Genomic DNA, 22,376 nt, shown 5'->3' with positions numbered 1-22,376 from the left:
TTCTTCTTTAAGTTTTTTGAAAAGGCATTTCTTCTTTGAGTATGAATGAAGTTATTGTGTGAACATGCACTTATTTTATTTTAAATTAAATGGTTAGTAGTCGAGGGACCTTAGAGATTAGTTAAATTTTGTAGCGCGTTTAATGTGAAACTTCAAAGAAAATTGTCATAAAATTCCCACGGTGTGAGTTTGAATTTCTGAGAGGTTTATTGGGTTTCCTATTGCTCCGTGTTTCGTCTTTTAGCTTGGTTTTTTCTTGTTGGTTTCTTGGTTCTAATCCCTCAAGCAACGCAAACATGTTCAATGACTCATTCAAAGTCCAGCCACATATTGCACGGAAATTGTCCCCTTTAGCTCCCTATAAATATTCTCAAGCCATTATGCTCTCCCACATTGTAGTAATAATTACTTCATTTTGCTCTTCTCTTCTGTGTTGATCACATTCAATTTTCACATAATAATCTTAGTTACTGCATTTTGCTATATTTTCTCTTGTGTTGATCACATTTGATTTTCATGATGATGAGGTTTAGAGCTTGCAAGCTTTATACTTCTTGCCTTTTGGCAACTTCTAAATTGATATCCACATCTTCTTCAGCTGTCCCTCAAATTCCAATTAGGGTTTTTCATTGCTTTAACATCCCTCAATCTCATGGTAATGCATATTTACCTTCATTAGTTTTTTTGTTGTTTATGAACATTATTCAAGTGCTAATAGATTTTAATGTCACCCCAATAGATATTCATGTCATCCCCTTCTGCACTTTCAATGTGCGGAATGTAAAATATGTGTTCCGCACAGATAAGTGCAGTGTGTAATTGATTTCCGCACATATAAGTGTGGTAAAATTGGGTGGCGAGAAAACGAATAGGGGTGGCATTAAAATCAATTCCCTGCAGGCTGCCACAACAGTTTTCTTGTTGTTTATGAGCATACTTGAAATGCTAATTTGCTATCCATTTTAGGCTGCAAGAACAGCTTTCTTTTCTCAAGACCATACATGTCAGCCTCTTCAGCTCTTTTGGCCAAGGATGAGGAAGTGAGAGGTAAAGGCATCGGATTACTCAGAGCAGTTGAAGACAAACATGGGGGAGTAATTGTAAACATGGAGGAGCCTATGGATTCCTTGGTTTTTGCTTCTTTGTTAGAAGCTTCATTATCAGAATGGAAGAGACAGGTAGATTTCAAACCAACTACATGCATTGTTCAATCCATATTTTAAATTGTGGTTGCGGTTATGTCATGAACCTAGAAATTAAGAACAATTGGAGCCGAGGTGGCCTCATTTGCAGTCACAATGCAATTGCAATTTGCAAAGACCTCTAAAACTTTCATATTAAGATAGTAACTGCGACTGCGGTTGTGGATTACAATTTCTGTCATTTGTAAGTCTGATTAGGTGTTTTGGACTCACCATTTCAATTTGTTCTTCATGTGGTCTTTTAGGGAAAGAAAGGAGTATGGATCAAGTTGCCCAGAGAACATTCAAATCTTGTGCCCTCTGCAGTGAAGGTAAAGACTAATTTTCTGCAACATAGCTTGGAATTTTACCAGAATCTATGAAAGTTAGAAGCCATTTTGTGATGATTTTTCATGCCTTGAAATCTTGTGCTGCTCCTTTTACAGGCTGGATTCAGATACCACCATGCTGAACCTGACTACTTGATGCTTGTAAACTGGATTCCAAATACTCCTGACACCCTTCCTGCAAATGCTTCCCATCGCGTTGGTATTGGTGCTTTTGTCATGAATACCAATATGGAGGTAATCCTTATTTGTTTCCATTTTCAGTGGTTCTAGATTCTGTTTTTGTTTTTACCATCTCTTAGAAAACACGCAGAGAATGTTTTCTTTTTTTTTTTTACAAAAACAAACTGTTAAAGAATCTTGCAATAGTAAGGGAAATTTTAAAATCATTAGTGTTAATTTTTTTCGTAGACAAAATCACTAGTGTTATATTCACACCTCATTTCCACCAACATCCAGACTCAAAGAAAGAAAGAAATGAAAGCGAAGTGTGAGATATTATGGGTGGTGAGATGAGTAAATAAGAGCGAGATAGGAAAAAAATGAGGTAGAATTGGGATGGAACTTGGAAGCGAAAGCAGGTGTGAATATATGAAAGATGATAATATGTCTTTTAACAGGTCAAACTTTCAGAGTACTTTCTGGTAATATAGTATGGTTTAGTTGTTACTTGTTGGGGCATCTAAAGTTCGTATCAGAATTTAAATTCTGTCCTTTTCATATCAAATAAGATTCAGATTAAAGGATGTCTATTAAGATAATTGATAAAAAAATCTCAACTCATTTTATAGGTGCTGGTGGTTCAGGAAAGTAATGGCAGATTCAGTGGCAAAGGAATATGGAAATTGCCAACTGGAGCTGTAAATGAAGTATGTTACAGTGATGCTTGATCATTATACAACAAAACATAAATAGCCATAACTGATCATTGATTTTTTTTAGAAAATCATTTTTTAATTAATTTAAATATCTTTTGCAGGGTGAGGATATTTGTAGTGCTGCAGTTAGAGAAGTCAGAGAAGAAACAGGGGTATGCAAAACCATATAAGATAGAGTTTAACCATTGAGTATTTTTTAAACCTTTTCAAAAGTCTAATGCAGCTGCGTTTTTTCTTCTTTCAGATAGAAACTGAATTTGTTCAGGTTTTAGCATTCAGGTAAGAGCAAGACCATGTAATTTCTTCGAATAGTATATACTCTCGGAATGTTACCATGGATTCTTCCTTTTTTAGTACTATGTGAAAGTTAGAATGATCATTTTACACTAGTACCAATGATCTGTAGCATTTTACACTAGCATTACCATGGATTCCTATTATTGTATCATTCTACAATCATTTCCTCTTTAAATTCAATCTTGTATGATATGTCTTTCTGGAATCAGGGAAGGGCATAAATCTTTCTTCCAGAAGTCAGACTTGTTCTTTGTTTGCATGTTGCAACCTCGCTCCTTTAACATTCAGAGGCAGGTTTCAGAAATTGAGGCAGCTCAGGTATGTGTTCTGAAGACTAATTAGCATTCAATTATCATTCATGAATATGCCTGAGTGGCATTCTACAAATTTATTTTTCTTCCTGAATCTTAATCTTTACAAAGTTTATGAAGGCTGCCATGACATTAGCATCAGAAAACGTGTAAATTGGCAAATTGGTCCCTGATTATGGCGCATGCAAGTTAGTCCACGGAAGAAGGAAATACGTTTGAAGTCCTTGCATGTGTAAAACGTTGGACAAGTTAGTTCTACAGTCAGATTTTGTCAACTAAAACATCAGTCAATTTCACTAAAGTTTTACATACTCAGGGACTTTCGAACATATTTTCTTCTACCGGTGACTAACTTGCCACCGTGATAATCTTTCAGGACTAACTTGCCTATTTATTCATCAGAAAACAAATAACTTCACATGAACTCCTAATAGATTTTAATTTTATGTAGTAATATGCCAATTATTCTAATGTTGTTTTACTTTCTTTTCAGTGGATGCCAGTTGAGGATTATGTAGCCCAGCCTTTTGTCAGAGAAAATGAGCTATTTGACTTTCTTACAAAAATATGCTTAACAAAGTTGGATGGGAAATACACTGGCTTTTCTAGCCGACTTACTAGCACATCCTCTAGCAAGAAATCCTATTTGTACTTCAACCACAAGGATGGTGGCCGCTTGTTAGCTTCCAAACATGATCAGCATGCTTGACTTCCAATTTATGGGATCAGGATCCTCTCATGTTGAAATTTTGTGTTTATCTCTCTCTTCAGAAGTATTAAACAGGTAGAACCCTTTAATTATTTATGAAGAAAGAAATAGACACAATGTTTCACTTGACATTGTCATGTGACATGAGAAGATCATAATCACAAGTTCTGTGACATTTACTTGCTAGGAGGCTTCATCATTATTTTGGGCTCATTTCCTTTGACCAATAAGGGTTGTTAGCATTGTACAGAAATCTCAACACATTATTTTATTTTTCCAAGCCACAAGAGGGTAGGAATAATGCTTGCCATTTCATTATTTGTTCATTGTATCAAATCTTTCATTCTTGGGTGGAAGACTGCTGATTTGTTACTTTTTTGTTTCAGATTGTTGTAATTTCCATCTCATAGACTATACCATTAATTAAAATAATAAGAACCAACTTTCTTATTTTTGTGATGTTGTGATCCTGCTTCAATGTATGCAGTTTTTGTATTACGTTTTCACTGGGATAGCTTCATATTTTCACCACACTGAATTTAACGAGTGGAAATTGATTTTAAAATGTTCCATCGATATTTTTGAGGAGTACATCACAGCTGCAATTGCAATATAAACCCTAGTGCGATAGCTAATGCTAAACAAGTTCATTGAAACTTGTCCAGAAATTTAACTCTTGTTGATTATTAAGATTCATTCACACCCAACTTTTTTTTCATTTCATTTCTACTCAAATTTTGTTCATATCTCCCTCTTCGTTGGCGAAGGCTAAGTAAGGTGCACAAGCTTGTAAATGATGTATGTGTGCAAGATAGCATTCTTACCATGATACTAGAAAAATTAGATGTCTGAGATTGAATCAATGAAATGACCCAAATACCTTTCCTTCAGTCCACCTCTCCACTCAGATGCTTCTTCTTCGGGTGCATTCTTACCATAATACTATAGATGTTGAGAAGTCTCGCATTGATTATATATATAGCGAACATAACCCTTATATATGGGAATACAATCCTCCCAACTAACTTTTGGGGTACAGCTAGACCTCTTAAATTCTAATACAAACCAACATGCAAAAACTTAAAGCAAGTTTGAACTAAAAAGTAACAACATATTTTCGTCGCTAATCACTTACTCTTCCAATTCTCAGGTAAATTGGAGACCTGGCAACCTTTTGGCCATCTTCACCCCAAGCAAGTTTGAATTTTTCGACTACATCCTCGCGAAGAATCTCCACTCCCTTCTCCTTTGCAGTCTGATATGCTGACAATGATCTTATATAAGTAAATAAACTATCCAAATCCATCATGGTCTCCATCACAAACTCAAAAGGCCCTGTGTGATCAGTATCCACAGGCACAAATGGAAAGTCAAAGCTTAGAAACTTTTCTCTAACTGATCTAGATTTTGTCTCCCAATAAGGATCCAGATCAAAGAAATAAAGTTGATGAAGAATCGAGTCTAGTACCGCGTCACAAAATCCGGGCAAATCGTAACGCCAAGCAGCAATGACTCCATGAGGTTTCTTGAGAACCAACTTGACTTGTTCATAGAAAGTTGGAAGGTGAAACCAGTGGAGAGCTTGGGCAATGGTCACAAGGTCTATGGTTCCCTGAGGTGCAACTATTTGTTCAAGCTCAGCCAAAGACATGGTTGGAGGTGTATACTCATACCGCACATTGGATATTTTTTCTGCAAATTCAAGCTGTTTCTCACTGGCATCCGTAGCTATCACATTCTCGTATAGTGCAGCTAACTGAAATAATTACCGATTAGTTTTGGTCCAAGCAAAAGCTATTCGGGGATAAAAAAATTGTACCCTCTTTGTGTGTGTGAATTTGATAAATAAAGCAGAATTCCTATATTATGAATGTAAAAGCTAGCATACAACACAAACTGCAGAGTTAATTATTTTTATAAACTATACCGTTTGTGGTGATTTTAAACAACCTGCATGTGTCGCCAGAAATACAATTGACATTTCTTTTCCAAACATGCAAATGCAAAGCTGACTATGGTGAAGCGTAGAAGTTTCTAAAACAGTGCAGCTTTTAAGGATCGAACACTCATACGTTCAGATTACCACTTTTTACCATTGGGACTGGCACTTATTGAATCTAATAAAGTATAATGTGAATGGTCTTCAACTCAATTCATGAAAATATATAGTATACTTTGTACTCGTTTGGAGGTCACGATGATAAAGCATAATATAATAAGAGAGTTGGATAAGGCCACAATTGGATTAGCAAGATAGCCACTTACTAATCTTATTATCGTGCTCAAGGAGATAAGTGGAAGAGTGGGAGGATTGAATTCGGAGTAGGGGCATATCCAAGAATATTTTTATTGGGGGCCGAACTAAAAGACTAAATAAAATTATCATTGAATATTATATAACCTTTAAATAAGAAAAAATTAATTTAAATACAACTCTTAATTTTTTTTGTAGTACTAAATTTATTTATTATTGTATCAACGATGATTTTTTCCAGTAATTTCTCTCAATATATACAATTAATAAAAAAATTATGAGAAAATCATCTTCAATCTTGTTGCGAAGCGGAGTCTTGGAAACTTTCACTGCATAAAAATTTCACTCTACGGATGTTGTTGAAACAGGAAGTGCCTAAACAAGATGTACCAATTTATTAACAAGGGAAACATCTGGACATTTTCCTAAATTAAGATCTCGGGAAACATATGAATGATAATGTCTTAGCTGAAATAGAAAATTCCTTTTTTTCAGCTCAGACAAATCATCTGCATAAGATTTCTCAACAAGCTTACAATTTTTTTTCATTATCAAATAATTAAAAAAAATTCCTTAGGATTTAAAGTTAAATTAAGCATAAGAAGTTTCATTGTCTCTGCATTGAATCTTCTGTTTAATTCACACTATTGCAAATCAATTGCATAATAAAATACTTTTTTTTTTGTTGTTTTCTCTCTACATATATGATTGACTTTTTATCTTATTAAGAAAATATTTAATTTCAATTGTTAAAATATAAAATAAAAGCTACATTTAATCAATCTTTTTTTTAAGAATGAAGTTCTGTGATAATTGAGAGTTCTATAACAACAATAACAAAAACTTTGGGACCAAACAACAACACATAAAAAATCTACATAAAATATTTATAGTCGGTAAAATTTTCAAAATTCTTAGGGGTTGTAGCCCTGCAAGCCCCTCCCTAGATACGCCTTGATTAGGAGATAGATGTGACTCACAGATTTGGCAGCTTGGCCGTTTCCGGTGGCAACATCCCAAGCTCGGTGGTGAGAGGGAGTTTTAGAAGCAATGAATTGGAAGAGTTGTGGAGGATAACTTGGTCTTCCATCTACATATTGCTTTGCCTGTTTCTCAAACAGCTCTGCCATTTCTTTTGAATCTTTGATGATGATGATATTCTTCTTCGATCAGTATTTAATTTGTAGATGAATCATCATGCACGTTTTTAAATTAAATATGCTCACCGACACATTCCAGGACGTCATAAATGATTTTTTTTCATTGTTTGAGGGCCAGCAGTAAATTGATTGAAATAGGGTTTAATGTTTTTCTTTTAATGCTCAATAATAATATTAATAGGTGAAATTAGTTACTCGCATAGTTCATTTTATGACAGTTTAAACCTTCGCTAAAACCTAGAATAAATCATGTGTCAGTTAAAATCGACGTCGTTAATACACAAAAATCGTCAGGGACTAACTTCTCATATTTTCATTTCAAAAAAAAAATCTCATATTTAAATTTTAATTCACCCTTTACTAAAATAATCGATTAAAATATTTTGCACGTTTAGAGCACTTCGATTAAAAAATGAAAAATCAGACACTCAAATTTAAACGTGAACTAGATTGTGACATGCACACTGTGCAGGTGGATATTTCTATGGGGGTAAATAATTGTACATATAAATACTATTTACGCACCATACAAAGTCAAGATTATTTAACAATGTTGCATTATTGGTGGAATTAGTATTTGGTAATCAATTCATGAAAGAAAAGGACGTGTACGCAAATTTTGATGATTTTGAACTAATAAATCACATGTGGTACAGAAATGAAAGATGACAGAACATATCCATCCAGTTGCAAGTAGTTTTGTTCATATTATGTAAACAATTACTCCCATTTAAGGAGTAGGTATAACTAAAATTTAATCTAACTATTGTTGTTATTAATATGAGGGCGTATACCCTGAGAGGGACATGGTCATGAATATATTTTTTATAAGGATATTTTATTAGGAGTTTACCACATTAGTGAAGGACACCACATTTTTCACCCAAAATCTTAAAGTATGAGTGTATGAGTCATTTCACTTATAAATTATTCATTAGTCTCCTCTTTTTTCAATGTGAAACTTAATTTTTTTTCTTTCTTATTACTCACATTTGAAGAATTCACAACCACTTCCCCTTAAGTGTGAGTCATTAACCATGCTCCTCTTAGCGGGGCATTATCGGCTATGAGGTGCGATATAAAGATAGGAGGATTGCCTGGCATCACATTTCAAGATAATTGTAACATAGATGAGAATTAGTGTGCATTTGTTAGTACACAAAAGCTGAAAATAAATAAGTAAATTGCAAGCAACTTTTACATCATAAAGAGGATATTTTATGACACTGTCTTTGTGACTAAGAATTTGGTGAGGATGTTATGATCACAGGAATTCTATTACATTTTAAGAGAGTTATCTTGAATCTTGAGAACATAATTTTTTTTACAACATGGCTTATGGGGGTGGCAGGTTTGCCATCATACAGTAATTGATGGGTACCACATCTTAAAATCTGACAATAATTTCTTTTAAATTGTAGTATTTGATTTATTTTTAACTCTGAATATTCTCCACCAATCGTGACTTCAGTCCAAAGGCAATTTCTTTAGAACCCCTCAAAATGAAGGGATTTCATGTATTTTGCTTTGACTTACCATGATTTTTTTTACAACAATTTTTTAAAATTTGCAATGTCTTTTATAATTTAAATAATGATCTGATTCTGAACGGTACCGAACCTTCTCATTTTCAAGGGTTCCGTAGCAATACCATATCTATAACGTAGGTAGAAACATAAAAACTTGAAAGGGAAAAGTAGAAGAGTGATATGCATATGACCGACGAGAAATAATGCGACTTCTACCCATTTCTGTGGGACAAAATAACGATGAAGAGGAATGTACAAAAATGGCCTTTTAATCATTACAGAGAATTTCATTGTGCTTGAAAACCTTGCTTTTTCACAAGCATGTCGTAAACTCTATCAACCTTGCTTTTTCACAAGCATGTCGTAAACTCTATCAACCTTGCTTGGCTCTACCTTGAACAGTCTATGTGCATCAGATTTGTTAGTTACTCTGCCCTCTGAAATTTCTAATGACATGATCTGCAGCATCTTGAGGTAGTGTGATGGAAGAATTCTGTTCTCGTTACAAAGCTTTTTCTCCTGCACATTAATCATTGTTCACATAACCAATCAGATAATGCCTCAACTCCCAACCCAGCCCAGTGTTGTTAATCACAGATCGCGGAAAACAGCTGAAATCAAAAATCTGCTATATCAAGCCCTTAGAGTGGAAAATAACGGACAGCGGTCAGCCCTCAGAGTGCTACGCTGTAGCGCCGCGATATCCGCGATTTGACAACACTGGCCCAACCCACAACATAAATAAAGGCAACCCAATGCATAACTTTCATCATTGTGGGAGATCTACACAGCTTTATGCCAAAAATTAGTACAAAATAAAAAGTAGCCAATCAAAGCTAAAAGAAAAAGTTAGCAACATAAAAAGAAAAATAAAGTCCTAGTAAACAAGGGGGAGAGTTCTCACAGATTCAGATAATAATTCAGCCCCTTCAAATCCACTGATATCCCATTCTTCAAGCGACCTTGTGATAGCCTCCATGACAGTTGGTCGTGAATCCTTGTGAAGACCTTGTAGGCTACTATCAAGCTCTCCTTTGAGATAATTTGACTTCTGTAACGTCTTAGCACCAGTTCCAATATGACCAATTCCTTTGCAGCCCTTTTCTTCAGCTTCCTTTGTCCTCTTGTGTTCAATAAATTCCTGAGCTTTAGCTGCAGTTACACAGCCGGCAAGTCGAGCTTCCTACAAGATTTCAAATGCAAATGGCATATAATTAGGTCATGTGCAGAAAACTTTTCTTGCTTTGTAACTAACAAAGGCAGCTACCTAAGCTAATCAAAACTTGTATGCTAGTGGATATTTTGTCCGTAACCATTTCGAATCACCTTTTATCAAAATGAATATCAATTTGTTTCCATATAACTTGTGGCCATACAATAACATTAATTCCTCGATCTCCATTTCTGACACTTAAGCTCGTTTATCCTATGGTGAAGGGGAAACATTGATGAGCCTTTAGTAGAATAGTTGGAAATTGTGTCCTGTGACCTAGAGGTCACACGTTCTTGTCATGAAATCAGCCTTAAAAAATACAAGGTAAGGGCTGCACACAAATCTGCATTTCCGACCATTTCTAAGTCCTTACACATAGTTGGAGCTTTATACCATTAGGATTCCCTTATAAGAACAACATAAAGGCTCTAGTGTTTTCAGGTATACAGGGATGAAAAGGAGAATAGAAACTAGTCTAAAATGAGATGTACTCGATATGAGATGATGCATTAGGTGATATCCTTGTGAAGAATGAGCAACAAACAATTTACGAAAGACAAAACACTAAACTCTATCTATAACGGAACTAGTGACAAAATAAGAAAACATGGAAGCTAATACTGAGAGAACCTAAGATACTACGTAAAGTATAATGATGTGATGAGATACTTGGATATTCCCACAGAAAGAAATGAAATAGAACAAAGGAGAAGGATAAGATATTCGCCTGAAAGACAAGAAAGAATTTAATTAAAGGAAGCTCAATAATGCAGAAGAAATCTCCAACACTAGAGCATATCTGAAATAAGGCCAAAGAAGAGCTTATAAAGGTTTAGAAAATCTCCAACTACGCAGGATCCCTATCAAACAAACATTTTATGTTAGGATTGGTGATATCTCACATCGACTAGAGATAAGGCCAAAGTAGGGCTTATAAAGGCTTAGAAAACCCTCACCTCTTGAACTAGCTTTTGGGATTGAGTAGGACCTAACCAAGTTTTAAGATCGTATCAGCGCCTACCCGAGATTCATTATTGGGCCACCCATCGTTGTCCAAAAACCAACTCGGGAATTTCGCTGTGCAATCTACTTGGACACGTGGCTTTCCGAGTGCAATCTGCCACACCCCAGGGATTTCCCATGCATAAAAGAAGTCCTATAATATACACACTCTATGTAATTGGGGTGTGTTGAGATCCCACATCAGCTAGAGATATGACCAAAGTAGAGCTTATAAACGCTTAGGAAATACTCACCTCATGAGCTAGCTTTTGGGGTTGAGTTATGACCCAGCCCAAAATCAAGATGGATATTGTATATTCATTGGTGGGAACCTATTATCCTAGAAGTGCAAGATACCAAATGTTGTGGTTAGGTGACTACCGTGCTATAGCACTTGCAACATGTGAACTATGAAGCTGAAACAATCGATCAAAGCAAGCAAGATAGAGCTTTTTTGTAACAATGAGGCAGCCTTACATATTTCTTCCAGACATGTATTCAATCAGAAGACTAAACAAAGAAATTGATTGTTGTTATACTAGTTAACATTGAAAATATTGTAATTTCTGTAAATTACTCGATTACTTGAATTATTAGAGGTAATGTAAATAGATAGGATATCTTGTAAATAGGAAAACACTGATTTAATGCATTTATGTACCTATTATATATAATATACTCTGTTGTGTAGACTTTAGACACACGAGTTTAATCTAATGTCATATCTCAGTTTCTCTTTATCCAATATAGTATCAGAACATATCCTTGATCCATATGTTGAAGACAACTCATATATAGGCCACCCGCAGACGTCCATTCCGGCAAAACAAGTTAAAACATTTATTGCTCATTTTTTATTGAGTTCCTTAAAAGTCAGAGTTGTTAGGTGAAAGAACTCAATTCATTAAAACCTTTGTTGTTTAGCTTGAAGAGGCAGATTACTACTTGGTTATAAGCCTAAAGAGGCTCTCAAGGAAACTTGTATTTTCTAGTAAAAATAGTGAAAATCCCAATTGCGAACCACGATCAATATCTTGTGTTATCTTCTTAACTTCATTTCTGTTTAACAAACTTAATAAGGGAGTTGAATCTTTATGAAATATTTACAAAATAAGTTTTAGAAAGTTTGGTTAAGTTCTGCATCTGAAGAGAAAAAAGACATGAGATGAACCTCCTTTTAAAACAATCTCCGTCTAAGGATTTTATCAGACGGAGGAGTTTTGAACTACATTTTGTAAAAGTTCTCAAAAACACAAGTTCACACCCTTCTTGTGTTTTTCTTTGCTCATTTCAGCCAGAGCCGCAAAAAGAGGGATGCAAACTAAAATTCAAGTACCTAGAAAAAATGAGATAACAAAAATTGACCAAATTGCTTGTTCGAGAGAGAATGACAATATTACAACGTAGTTCCAAACATGGGATTCAACAGAATAGTGATGGGCAGGTCACGAAGGGTGGGCACTTTGGTAGACTGATACCATGATGAAATTATAGGGTTTAGTCTTTGAGGTATAGAAAGTGAAAAAATAAGTACACGGAATGAAATTGTATTGATTTAATATATTGGGTGCGATCTTACAAAAAACTAAAAAACTTACTGTCATTTATAGTAATAGTACAGCAGACTCTTAATTCTAGTCAAATAGGAACACTAACTAAGACTCTTAATCCTAATCAAATAAAGAAACAAATGAATTTTATAAATATTAAATAAAGAAATAAAGATGACACTGAAGAATAATCTAAATTACCCTAAATTGTCCTAAGATATTATCAAGATACTATAAGATGTCTTGTTATATTCTAACAAGGAGTACACTTGTATAGGCACTCTTGGGCCTGGTCTAAGAGTGAGACTACACTGCACAATCAGAATCAACCATTGGTGAATTTCAAGAACACTTTTATTAACCTGTTTTCAGTTTTTCACTCCTCTGTAATTCTAGAAGAAATGTCCAATCTCAGTAGTTTGAAGTTTGAACATCATGGTAATATGGCTGGGATATTAAATAATAATATTAAGAAAACTGAAAAACTGAAAGGATAAAGTAAGAAATATGTCAAAGTGGAAGGCTACTTATGCAGCTAGTTAGCTTTCATTCAAACCCATTTTAGGAGAGGATAATTACCATAAACAAGAGAAAATAACTGCAATATATATATATATATATATATATGTATATATATATATATATATATATATATATATATAGATAAAGCATGTTGATCTCACTAGAATTACCAATACAATGTAATACCTGTAAATCTTGAATTCTTTTGACAAGTCGATGTTCTTCAATAATATTTTTTAGCAACTCCCGATGTTGTTCATCCGATTGAAACCTCATGAGGACCTTGTAGCGCTGACATATTTGAAGCTCTTCAGGTGAGAGAGATTTTTCAAAAGGATCAGGACAAAGTAAATTTCTTTCAAGTATAAAATTCTTCCTGCGTTTTCGTTCATCTAACCTGCCAAGAAGTTTCCATTACTTTTGTATCAGATATGGACGAAAACTAGTCATAAAACTGAAACCCAGAGAAATGCCAAAATAATGATACACAATTTTGGAAATACAAGGATATAGTGTTTCCAACAAGTTAAAGGCACATGTTATAGAAAAAGTGAACTTGGCAATGAGATATTCTAATGTTTTGTAAAAGTTTTAACAAAATAGTTTTTACCACAATTGATTCTCAAGTAAGTGACTTTTTTCATGGTTTGCTTAATTTGTATTCTCATGATGATAGATGACAGATATGATGCTTTCTCATGCCATGAAAATGAAAGTTATTTAGATGCCCAACCAGAAAATTCCCTTTACTTCCTTCGACCATATTCTTTCTGTCATCATTTCAATTTTGAAAAACAATCCAAAAACCATTAAATGCTAACCAAACACATGTTTTCTACTTTGCCCAGGTAGTCATAGCATTTCTTAACACTGAAATAAGAAATAAATAAAATAAAACCAAAACACATGTCATATTCAACTCAATCAGATAATCCCAGGATAAAGAAATTAGTTTGGATGCTTAACAATTTTGAAATTTAAAGAAGTGGAATCTCATTGCATGGAATTCTCAACCATAATTTCTTCCAAGACCATTTCTAAATGGTTACTTTAACTCATTAGAAAGAATAAGAAGTTTTTTTCTGTGAGAAATACTAGAATCACCTTCTAACACACTCTTATCATTGGGTGAAATGTATGTGTTGCACCCAAATGGTCAGGGACCCACATGAACTGAGTAAATAACAAAAATTACAGATGGTGTTAAAAGAGTGTGCTAAAGAGTGTATTGCTAGTATTTTTCTCTTTTTCTTTTCTAGTTTGACAATTATGTACAATTCCCACACCTTTTTGAGTAGATATGGAGCACACGCAGTTTTGTTTCACATTCAGCTTCAGTATCAGTGTCCTTAAATTCCATATCTGCCAGTACTTGTTCTGCGTCATTATCGTATTCAATTTCAAATTCCTCTCTCTTAAAATTGTATCCACTAAACTCTGTCATATAAGGCCTATCTTCCCCTGAAAATTTAGGTTTCTTCTCTCCAATACTCCGACCAGCCTGATGTTCGACTACATAAAATGCAATTGAACATGTTAATACATAAAATAGATATTCTCTAGTTTACCAGTTGAGTAAGAACTAAGAACATGACAACACATAATATTTTTGTAAGTATGAAACATTCGAACATCATGACATGAGTACCTGTTAACTGTGTGAAAATAATAGGTAAGTCTTTTTGGTATAGAAAGAGTAAAAGGAGAAACAGAAATTGATAATTACTTTCTATGACAAACTGAATATGTATTGGACGATCTTACAGAAGATAAAGTATTAATACCTATTTATACTAATACATGACTCTTTAATTAAATAATGAACCAAATCAATATATATAAGGAAATATGGAAATGGATCCTTAGATAAAATCTAAATTACTTATATAAACTAGACAATGTAAGATCATTTTCATATATTTAATAAAGTGCATTAATATTTGCAAGTCCCCAATTTTAAAGGTCTATGTTTGGAAGAATAAATGTGAAAGTAGAAAATGGGGACCCAATTCGGTTAATATTAATAATACTGCCTCACAGATGGTTAAAATGAATATTTTCTGAACACTAATTTGACAGCTGAAAGATAAGTGGCATCAAATTAGTTTTTGAAAAAATTATTTTTGGTCAGTGAATGACATCATTTTGTCCTCGTGAACAGTAATTCTTGATTTCTTAGATGTCAACAAATCATCACTCAAGGACCAAATTGATGTAATAATCTTCAGCAAATAATTGATGCTCTGAAAATCTCTTGAGGACCAAAATAGAGGTTTAGTTGTTCAAAACTTCCAAACTAGCCGATGTTTACATAATTGTCAAAAGTAACAAACATATCAAAAAAGTACCAAATTAAATAACAAAAATGAAGGGGCGGTAACTTTCATAGCATGCATCAGAAAACATACCTTCCACCTTGACTCCATCATTATTCTGGCTCATCTTGGAAGCCATTTTAATTGCACTTGAATAAGCTTTGTCACGTGCTAAACACAAATCATCCATGCAAAGCACCCAATAGCATAAAATATCAGTACACAATGGTAAAGAAAGACCTTTCTTAAGCTATATGATTGTATTTGTACCTGAGGTTAACCTAGACATTGTTTGATTAGTGGTTCCTACCTTCGTAGATTCTTCAGAGCTGAGATATTACACCAAAGAATTAGCATAAAAATAAATGATTAATTTAAATAATCACTGTAAATTGATGAAATGTACTTTATCCCATCAGAGAAGGGTGCTTCCTCTTTCAAAGTAAGCTCTGCTGTTGGAGGAAATTCTGCATGAATAAAAAGACAGACAAGTATTATAGATGATCCAAAGAAAAATGACTGTGGTAAAAGAAGCAGGGATTGACAATTTTTCATCATAGATTTTCTAAACAGCATAAAAAAGAATACATTGACGAAGATGGCCACTCGACGAGGAGGGGTGAGCCCTCCATGCCGACCCAGCTGCCTCCTCCAATGCTGTCGAGCATGGACACTGGTACACAGTGCACTTGCTGATTTGGGCATTCACCCTGTTTGCCGCTCACAATGGGATCCAGGAGGAGAAGATTTTTATCTTCTATGTGCATAAAAAGACTTGCTTCCAACCTTGAGGACAAGGTTGCATTTTTGCAGGGAAATATTGTTAGGGTTCTAAATTATAGTCAGGGGGGGTATTGTAAGGGTTCTAAACTATTGTTAGGGTTCTAAGTTTGATTTTATCGATCTCTATAGCTAGTTTTAGTACGGTTTGGTACTGAGTCTGTTTTTATTATTTTAGTTGAGCCTATGCTGGGCCAGAGTAATTTGCTAAGTAGGGTTAGTTTATTATAAATAGGAGTGCTTTGATACTCTCCTTATGTTAGAGTATGATTTGAGTATTAGATTTGCAAAAGGGTTTCACCCTTGGAAGGGTTTCTCCCATGAAAGAAGGTTCTCGTTCTTGTGAATCCATTAGGTTTCTCTCTTCTCTCTTTATATCTTCTCTCTTGTTTATTTTCGAGATTTAAATATTTAAAAATGCCAATTTTCCCCCCTTTTACCTTGTGGCTGCTGTTAGGGTGGGTTCTAAATCCTAACAAGGTCATTCAATGGTAACTTAAAAGATTATACGGAGCAACCACCTGGGTTTGTTGCTAATGGAGAGTTGGGATTAGTTTGCAGATTGCATGTGGTTTACGATTAGTCTAATGGCAAGATAGACATCCTCAAGCTCATCCGTTTGGTGGCTAAAAGATATACTCAAATCTATGACCAAGATATGGGGTCACCTCACCCAGTAAAAAACTAGCTTTCATTACCATGTTTCTCCCTATGACAGCTATTTGGCATAGCCCTCTTCTTCATCAGCTGAATATCAAGAATGTGGCCCTCCATGGTGATCTCTTGGAAGAGGTATATATGGAGCAACCCCGAGGACTAGTTGCTAAAGGAAGGGAAAGTTTTCTAGCATGTGTTGTCATATATATACATAGATACACACAAACACACACATATTATATAGGTATAAACATACACACACATATTTAACCAACCCGGAAAAGCTTGCAAAAGAATCAGTTGACTACTTGAACAATCTGAGTAAAAGAGTTAACCACAAAAGCCTAGAATAATTGTTTAAAAGATTACGATGGAAGGTTTATTTAAATCACTTGAAAACTTACATTTTACATATTGTATAAGTTCATACAACGAAACATACTAGTCGAGTCTAGCATGAAATAAACCAGCATGTGATTCAGCTCATAGCGATACAAACCTTTCTTGGCTTCATGTTCCTTTGCCATGGCAAGGAGTTCCTCTCTGCTCTTTCCCATAACATGAGACAAATCCTAGGTATAAATACAAACAATTATACCATGCATTCAAATGTTGGTGGCATGTATACTATCAATGACAGAGAAGTCTTATAGTCTTACAGGGAGAGGAAAACAGGGTGAGTTCATATATACAGCATTATAGTGGTCAATACATTGAGCTTTGCTTTTCGTTCCTACATATTCTGCAACTTCACTCCAATTCCCAAATCCATACGTTCCAATACCCTAAGATGACACAAGCTTGTTAAGATAATAACAACCAAATAAGTAGAAAAGCAGAGTAGAAGAGATCAATTAAGATATAGCAGGAAAGAAGAAAAACACAAGAGTTCCCCACACTCAAATCACATACCTCTAGAAGTAACATCTCTTCATCTGCATTCCAATCTGGACATATAAGTGGAAACGATAGATTATCCTGTAAGAAATAAAGAAAAAGAAAAATATCTGTTTCAAAATGAAAATGAATAGAATAGCATCTTTAACATCAGCAGCATTAATGCGGGAAACTTCATTTACAATGATATTTTATTACCTTCAGCATAAAAGATTACATCTATGATAAAAACATCATACTAAGAAAGAGTTCATAACTTTCATTCAGCTTTTATCTTTTTTGTGATAACCATAAAATGAAGAAAAGCGGAGCTAAAATAAGAAGAAAAGGAGATGAGAGAGAAGGAGAATGAGAGAAAGAATTATATTCTGGTAGGAATATAATGAAGAAACTCACCCACAAAGGCTGCCCCCTACAACTGAAAGACTTATCATATGTTTGGTTTTCCATTGTGAAGGCTCCAACTCACGTTTGTGCAAAAGCAACAAGAGAGTAGCTTTTGCCTAAACATAGAGTGGGGTCCTTCTTCTCAACAGAAAAACAAACATGTCAATTAACTATTGAATATTCCCAAATACATCCCCGTACAACATTAAACTTCCCATATTTTATGAGAACAGAAAGAGATATTTTATTTCTCTGATAATTATCAAACCATACAAGCACTAATCTAAAGGTGTTTGGTCCTAGAAAAGGAAACCAAATTGATACACAATAAGAGATACAAAAAAAGGAAGGAAAAAACCTTTTGTCATTCATCCAAGGTACTATCATCATGATCTTAGCAGAACTAAATTACATCCAATACTATATTAAGGAATATAAACATGTGAACTACATCTTAGGAAATTTAAAATTAAGATGCTACTTTGTGAAAATAACATAATAAATTTAATAAAATGGAACAATGAAAAGAAGGTTGATACCATAATTCGATATGGATGATTACATTTGTGAGGTGTCACTTCTACACCGACAGAGAAGCACTCTATGCAGAGATCAAAATCTTGACAGACAGCACACTTTATGCGAATCTTCCCTGAAATATCTTTGTGGCAATAATTACAGTGATACAGAGATGCCTTGCCATCAGATATTTCTTGGCCTACCACATTAAGAAAATGATATTCAGAAAATGTTAATAAACTCTCCGGATAGAAGACAAGAAGCATTCAAGAAGTATAACCAGTCAATACCTGCAGATGAAGTCTCTAAATTCTCCACATTCAAAGTAGCCTTTTTCTTCTTTGACCTAGTGAAACAACATTAAAACATAAGAATAATTCAACAAAATATTTAACAGGAAGCATTCAAGAAGAATTTCGACGCATCAAAGGGCATGCTCTATAACCAAAAATCTACTAAAACAATACAAATTCTAGGACAGCATCCAGTAAACATTGTTTCTTTCACTAAATTCGCCCCCCGCTGGGACGAAGTTGGTAAAAAAATTGATTAATGAAATGAACTAGTAATGTGTAAATATTTACAAGAATAACTTTTTCAATTGAGTTTTATTTTTCCCCTATGTTCATCTCAGAGCCTGAAAATGCAGCAAAGCATTCAAGATTCCCTTGCATGAATCCAAATAAAATTTGACACTATGCATACCCTAAAAACCTTGAATAATCAACAATATAGTTCATTTTGAAGCATGATGATAGAAACTAACTCCCATAACTCAAACGTAACCTTGAAACCCTAGTAGCAAAGAAAGGAAAGAGAAGCAAAATGGAAGTAGAAGAAGCGCAGTATTGGATAATCAGAAACAAACCTCGGGTCATCATCGGCGGAGCGCGACGCAGCTCGGCAGCGACCCATTTCTCCACAGTCACTCCTCCGTCAGTCAGTTTGAACTTTGAAACAAACCTTGACAACAAGTATGTATATTGACTCTTATTTATTTAAAAAAAAAATAGATTTTATGATAAAACTTAAAAGATTAGTGCGGTCTCATGATCGACGTTACACGTTAACTTCGAGTCATTTAATGTCAACCTCAATATCGGCACTATGCTGACGCTAAATCAGTTATAGTATTTGTTTTTGTATTTTTTAGTGTCGTTTTTTCGGCCAATTCTATTGAGCACTTTCATTGTATTAGTAGTATAAGTATATGTGGTTCAAATAGAGTTTTTATAATGTATTGATCAATGTTTTTTGTCTAGAGATTTATAATTATAAAATTATGAATTAATACTTGTGAGCATATACGATTACAATTGTATGTAATTAACTTAATTAATATTTCGAAAAAAAAACTTAATTAATGATTTTTGGCGAATTTTGTGGTGCTTAGATATTTTTTTTCGGTGTGATACATGAATAAGATGGCCCAATAAATTATTGGTATGTAGTAGTTGATGCAGGAGCAAATTAATTATGAATTTATTATTTTTAGTATTTTTAAATATATTTAGGATCATTCCGAATCTATTCTGTTTTTAATTAAGTTTAGGATCAATTTGTTAGGATTTGTTATTTTTAATTACTTTCTAATTGAGTTTAGGATCTTTTAGTTAGGATTTTCATTATTTTTAGTTTCATTAGGGTTTTCCTATTTCTCTATTTAAGCACGTGTAAGGCAATAGCCTATTGAGTTTTTGATTGATAATAAAATTTAAGAGTTTTCTCTTCTTCTCTGGTGGATTCCAGTGTATTTTCTAGGGTTTTAGCGCTTGCTAATTTCCTTTCTGGTGGATTCCAGAAACCTTTTCCTTAGGATTTGCGCTTGCAATCCTAGTACGACTTCCGCTGCATCAAGTGGTATCAGAGCAGGCTTTCTCCTGTCTCTTTTCTTTGCTTGATCAACCATGGAAGATCAACCAATGACCAAAGCAGACCTGAAGGATGTTACCGTGGCTCTTACCGCGGCCCTAACTGCTATTACGCAACATATGACACAACAGATGATACAACATATGGCGACGTTCACGGCGGCTTTAACGGCGCAGATCAACAATACCAACAACGGTAACCGGGGACGAGACAGGAGAGGGAAACCACATAGGTTTCCGCGCGACAACAACAACAATCGTTCCGCTATATCTTTACCTTCCCAATCTTTGCATTCACCATCCGTATCTCATCCTTATTACCAAGTTCAGTACCCAACCTCTAAAACCACCGAAACTCCACACCCCCAACCTGCTACATCCAACCTTATCAATCCTTACCCCAACATATCACCGACTGCAAATCCAATTTCCTTGCCACAACCCCTACCAAAACCTATTTCAAATTCATGTCCATCTGCAAGACCTATGTACGCAACTTCTTCGGAATCAGATTCTCAAATTTCATTTGCGCCATCCTCTATTGTTGACATGGAAGATGAGGCAAAAATGTTGGTGGATGATTTGGTACCATCTGCGCAGAAACCAAGGGAAGTAGACGTTACAAAAGATGAAAACTTTGGCCACATGAAGTCCTCAGAGTTTCTTACATTCAAATCTTCAACTCCGCTTCCTACAGGAGTACAAAGTATTATCCCCTATAATTCAAAAGCCCCCAATGTTATTTTGGAGAAACTGGAGAGGTTAGAATTGCTTAAAGATAGTGATGGTGCTCATGAGATATTTGTTGAAGGAGATGATGAAAAAATAGTTCGAAGTTGTAGTAATGGTGTTGTTCGTTTGGTTGGTTTGCATATTGAAGCCTTTTATTTAGAAGAGAACTTGTGGTCAAGTTCTTTGGAAGAAGAGGAGAATGTAAAGACATCAGAGGCACTTGGTTGTGACGCATTCATGCGGACATCAGATAGTTCTACACAAATTTGGGTATTTGACCCTGGCATTCTTAATGTCGTTCATGAGTTCCGAACAGAGGCCTCCTTTGTTTTTTTTTGTTACGTTAGAACTCGGGGTCGAGTTCTTCACAAGAAGAGGAGCCTGATGCAGGAGCAAATTAATTATGAATTTATTATTTTTAGTATTTTTAAATATATTTAGGATCATTCCGAATCTATTCTGTTTTTAATTAAGTTTAGGATCAATTTGTTTGGATTTGTTATTTTTAATTACTTTCTAATTGAGTTTAGGATCTTTTAGTTAGGATTTTCATTATTTTTAGTTTCATTAGGGTTTTCCTATTTCTCTATTTAAGCACGTGTAAGGCAATAGCCTATTGAGTTTTTGATTGATAATAAAATTTAAGAGTTTTCTCTTCTTCTCTGGTGGATTCCAGTGTATTTTCTAGGGTTTTAGCGCTTGCTAATTTCCTTTCTGGTGGATTCCAGAAACCTTTTCCTTAGGATTTGCGCTTGCAATCCTAGTACGACTTCCGCTGTATCAGTAGTTTAATTTATAATTTACACATTTTTCTGAAGAAAAAAAAAACGCAAGGAATTTTTGGTGAAATAGTTAAAAGGTCAGGGACCTTAATAAAATAAAAAAGTGTAATAGTTACCGTAAATTAGTAAATACTCAATTTTAGTTTAAGTATTTGAAGTTTTCAAGATTAGGGTTCATAGGTTTCAATTGTTGAGCACATCTATACTGTTTGAATGACAACGCTAAGAGGAGGTGCTTCATCATTGCTGCTTCATCAACGCTTGGTGGTTCGTCGCCGCTGCTACATCATTGTCGCTTCATCGTCTTTGTTTCATCTTCACTACTTCATTGTCCAACTTGATTCAACTCATTCATGTAACTCGAATTAATTTGCAAGTCTTTTATTCAATTTAAATGATACTTTAGGTAGTGATGGTGATTGTATCCATCATGAACAACTATATAGATAAACCTTGTCTCAATCATGAATAAGAACAACTATT

At 34.5% G+C, this 22,376-nt stretch overlaps 3 protein-coding genes across 3 annotated transcripts; 1 reads left to right on the top strand and 2 right to left on the bottom strand.

The window, feature by feature from the left end:
* Window positions 1-384: 384 nt before the first annotated feature.
* On the top strand, window positions 385-4,173 carry LOC130722908 (nudix hydrolase 2-like). Its single transcript, XM_057573792.1, has 9 exons — window positions 385-655; window positions 967-1,178; window positions 1,448-1,513; window positions 1,628-1,765; window positions 2,320-2,397; window positions 2,508-2,558; window positions 2,651-2,685; window positions 2,913-3,021; window positions 3,508-4,173. The coding sequence occupies exons 1-9, from the start codon at window positions 517-519 to the stop codon at window positions 3,721-3,723; spliced, it is 1,044 nt and encodes a 347-aa protein (XP_057429775.1). The 5' UTR covers window positions 385-516; the 3' UTR covers window positions 3,724-4,173.
* A 501-nt stretch (window positions 4,174-4,674) lies between these two features.
* On the bottom strand, window positions 4,675-7,150 carry LOC130722909 (uncharacterized). The gene is made up of 2 exons (XM_057573793.1): window positions 6,958-7,150; window positions 4,675-5,479 (listed from the first exon to the last, which is right to left on the bottom strand). The coding sequence occupies exons 1-2, from the start codon at window positions 7,105-7,107 to the stop codon at window positions 4,847-4,849; spliced, it is 783 nt and encodes a 260-aa protein (XP_057429776.1). The 5' UTR covers window positions 7,108-7,150; the 3' UTR covers window positions 4,675-4,846.
* A 1,703-nt stretch (window positions 7,151-8,853) lies between these two features.
* On the bottom strand, window positions 8,854-19,490 carry LOC130723923 (transcriptional adapter ADA2a). Its single transcript, XM_057575074.1, has 13 exons — window positions 19,377-19,490; window positions 18,799-18,854; window positions 18,529-18,707; window positions 17,618-17,683; window positions 17,365-17,490; window positions 17,205-17,277; window positions 15,675-15,735; window positions 15,539-15,597; window positions 15,362-15,439; window positions 14,240-14,465; window positions 13,140-13,350; window positions 9,571-9,849; window positions 8,854-9,185 (listed from the first exon to the last, which is right to left on the bottom strand). Exons 1-13 carry the CDS (start codon window positions 19,421-19,423, stop codon window positions 9,003-9,005), a joined length of 1,644 nt encoding a protein of 547 aa, XP_057431057.1. The 5' UTR covers window positions 19,424-19,490; the 3' UTR covers window positions 8,854-9,002.
* Window positions 19,491-22,376: the final 2,886 nt, after the last annotated feature.

The sequence above is a fragment of the Lotus japonicus genome, chromosome 6 (genome assembly GCF_012489685.1).
Source record: "Lotus japonicus ecotype B-129 chromosome 6, LjGifu_v1.2".
Taxonomy (NCBI): Eukaryota; Viridiplantae; Streptophyta; class Magnoliopsida; order Fabales; family Fabaceae; genus Lotus; species Lotus japonicus.
This window is presented reverse-complemented; position numbering and strand designations above follow the sequence as displayed.

What these genes read in the sequence shown, in the direction of transcription:
- LOC130723923 (XM_057575074.1), bottom strand. Translation starts at nt 19,423, where the DNA reads ATGGGTCGCTGCCGAGCTGCGTCGCGCTCCGCCGATGATGACCCGAG. An exon ending in GGAACATGAAGCCAAGAAAG is followed by an intron (nt 15,736 to 17,204) that starts GTTTGTATCGCT and finishes TTATTCATGCAG; the next exon opens with AATTTCCTCCAACAGCAGAG. An exon ending in CTGAATTATTATCTGAATCT is followed by an intron (nt 9,186 to 9,570) that starts GTGAGAACTCTC and finishes ATTAATGTGCAG; the next exon opens with GAGAAAAAGCTTTGTAACGA.
- LOC130722908 (XM_057573792.1), top strand. Translation starts at nt 517, where the DNA reads ATGATGATGAGGTTTAGAGCTTGCAAGCTTTATACTTCTTGCCTTTTG. An exon ending in TATCAGAATGGAAGAGACAG is followed by an intron (nt 1,179 to 1,447) that starts GTAGATTTCAAA and finishes GTGGTCTTTTAG; the next exon opens with GGAAAGAAAGGAGTATGGAT. An exon ending in CAGAAATTGAGGCAGCTCAG is followed by an intron (nt 3,022 to 3,507) that starts GTATGTGTTCTG and finishes CTTTCTTTTCAG; the next exon opens with TGGATGCCAGTTGAGGATTA.
- LOC130722909 (XM_057573793.1), bottom strand. Translation starts at nt 7,107, where the DNA reads ATGGCAGAGCTGTTTGAGAAACAGGCAAAGCAATATGTAGATGGAAGA. An exon ending in ACGGCCAAGCTGCCAAATCT is followed by an intron (nt 5,480 to 6,957) that starts GTGAGTCACATC and finishes TAATTATTTCAG; the next exon opens with TTAGCTGCACTATACGAGAA.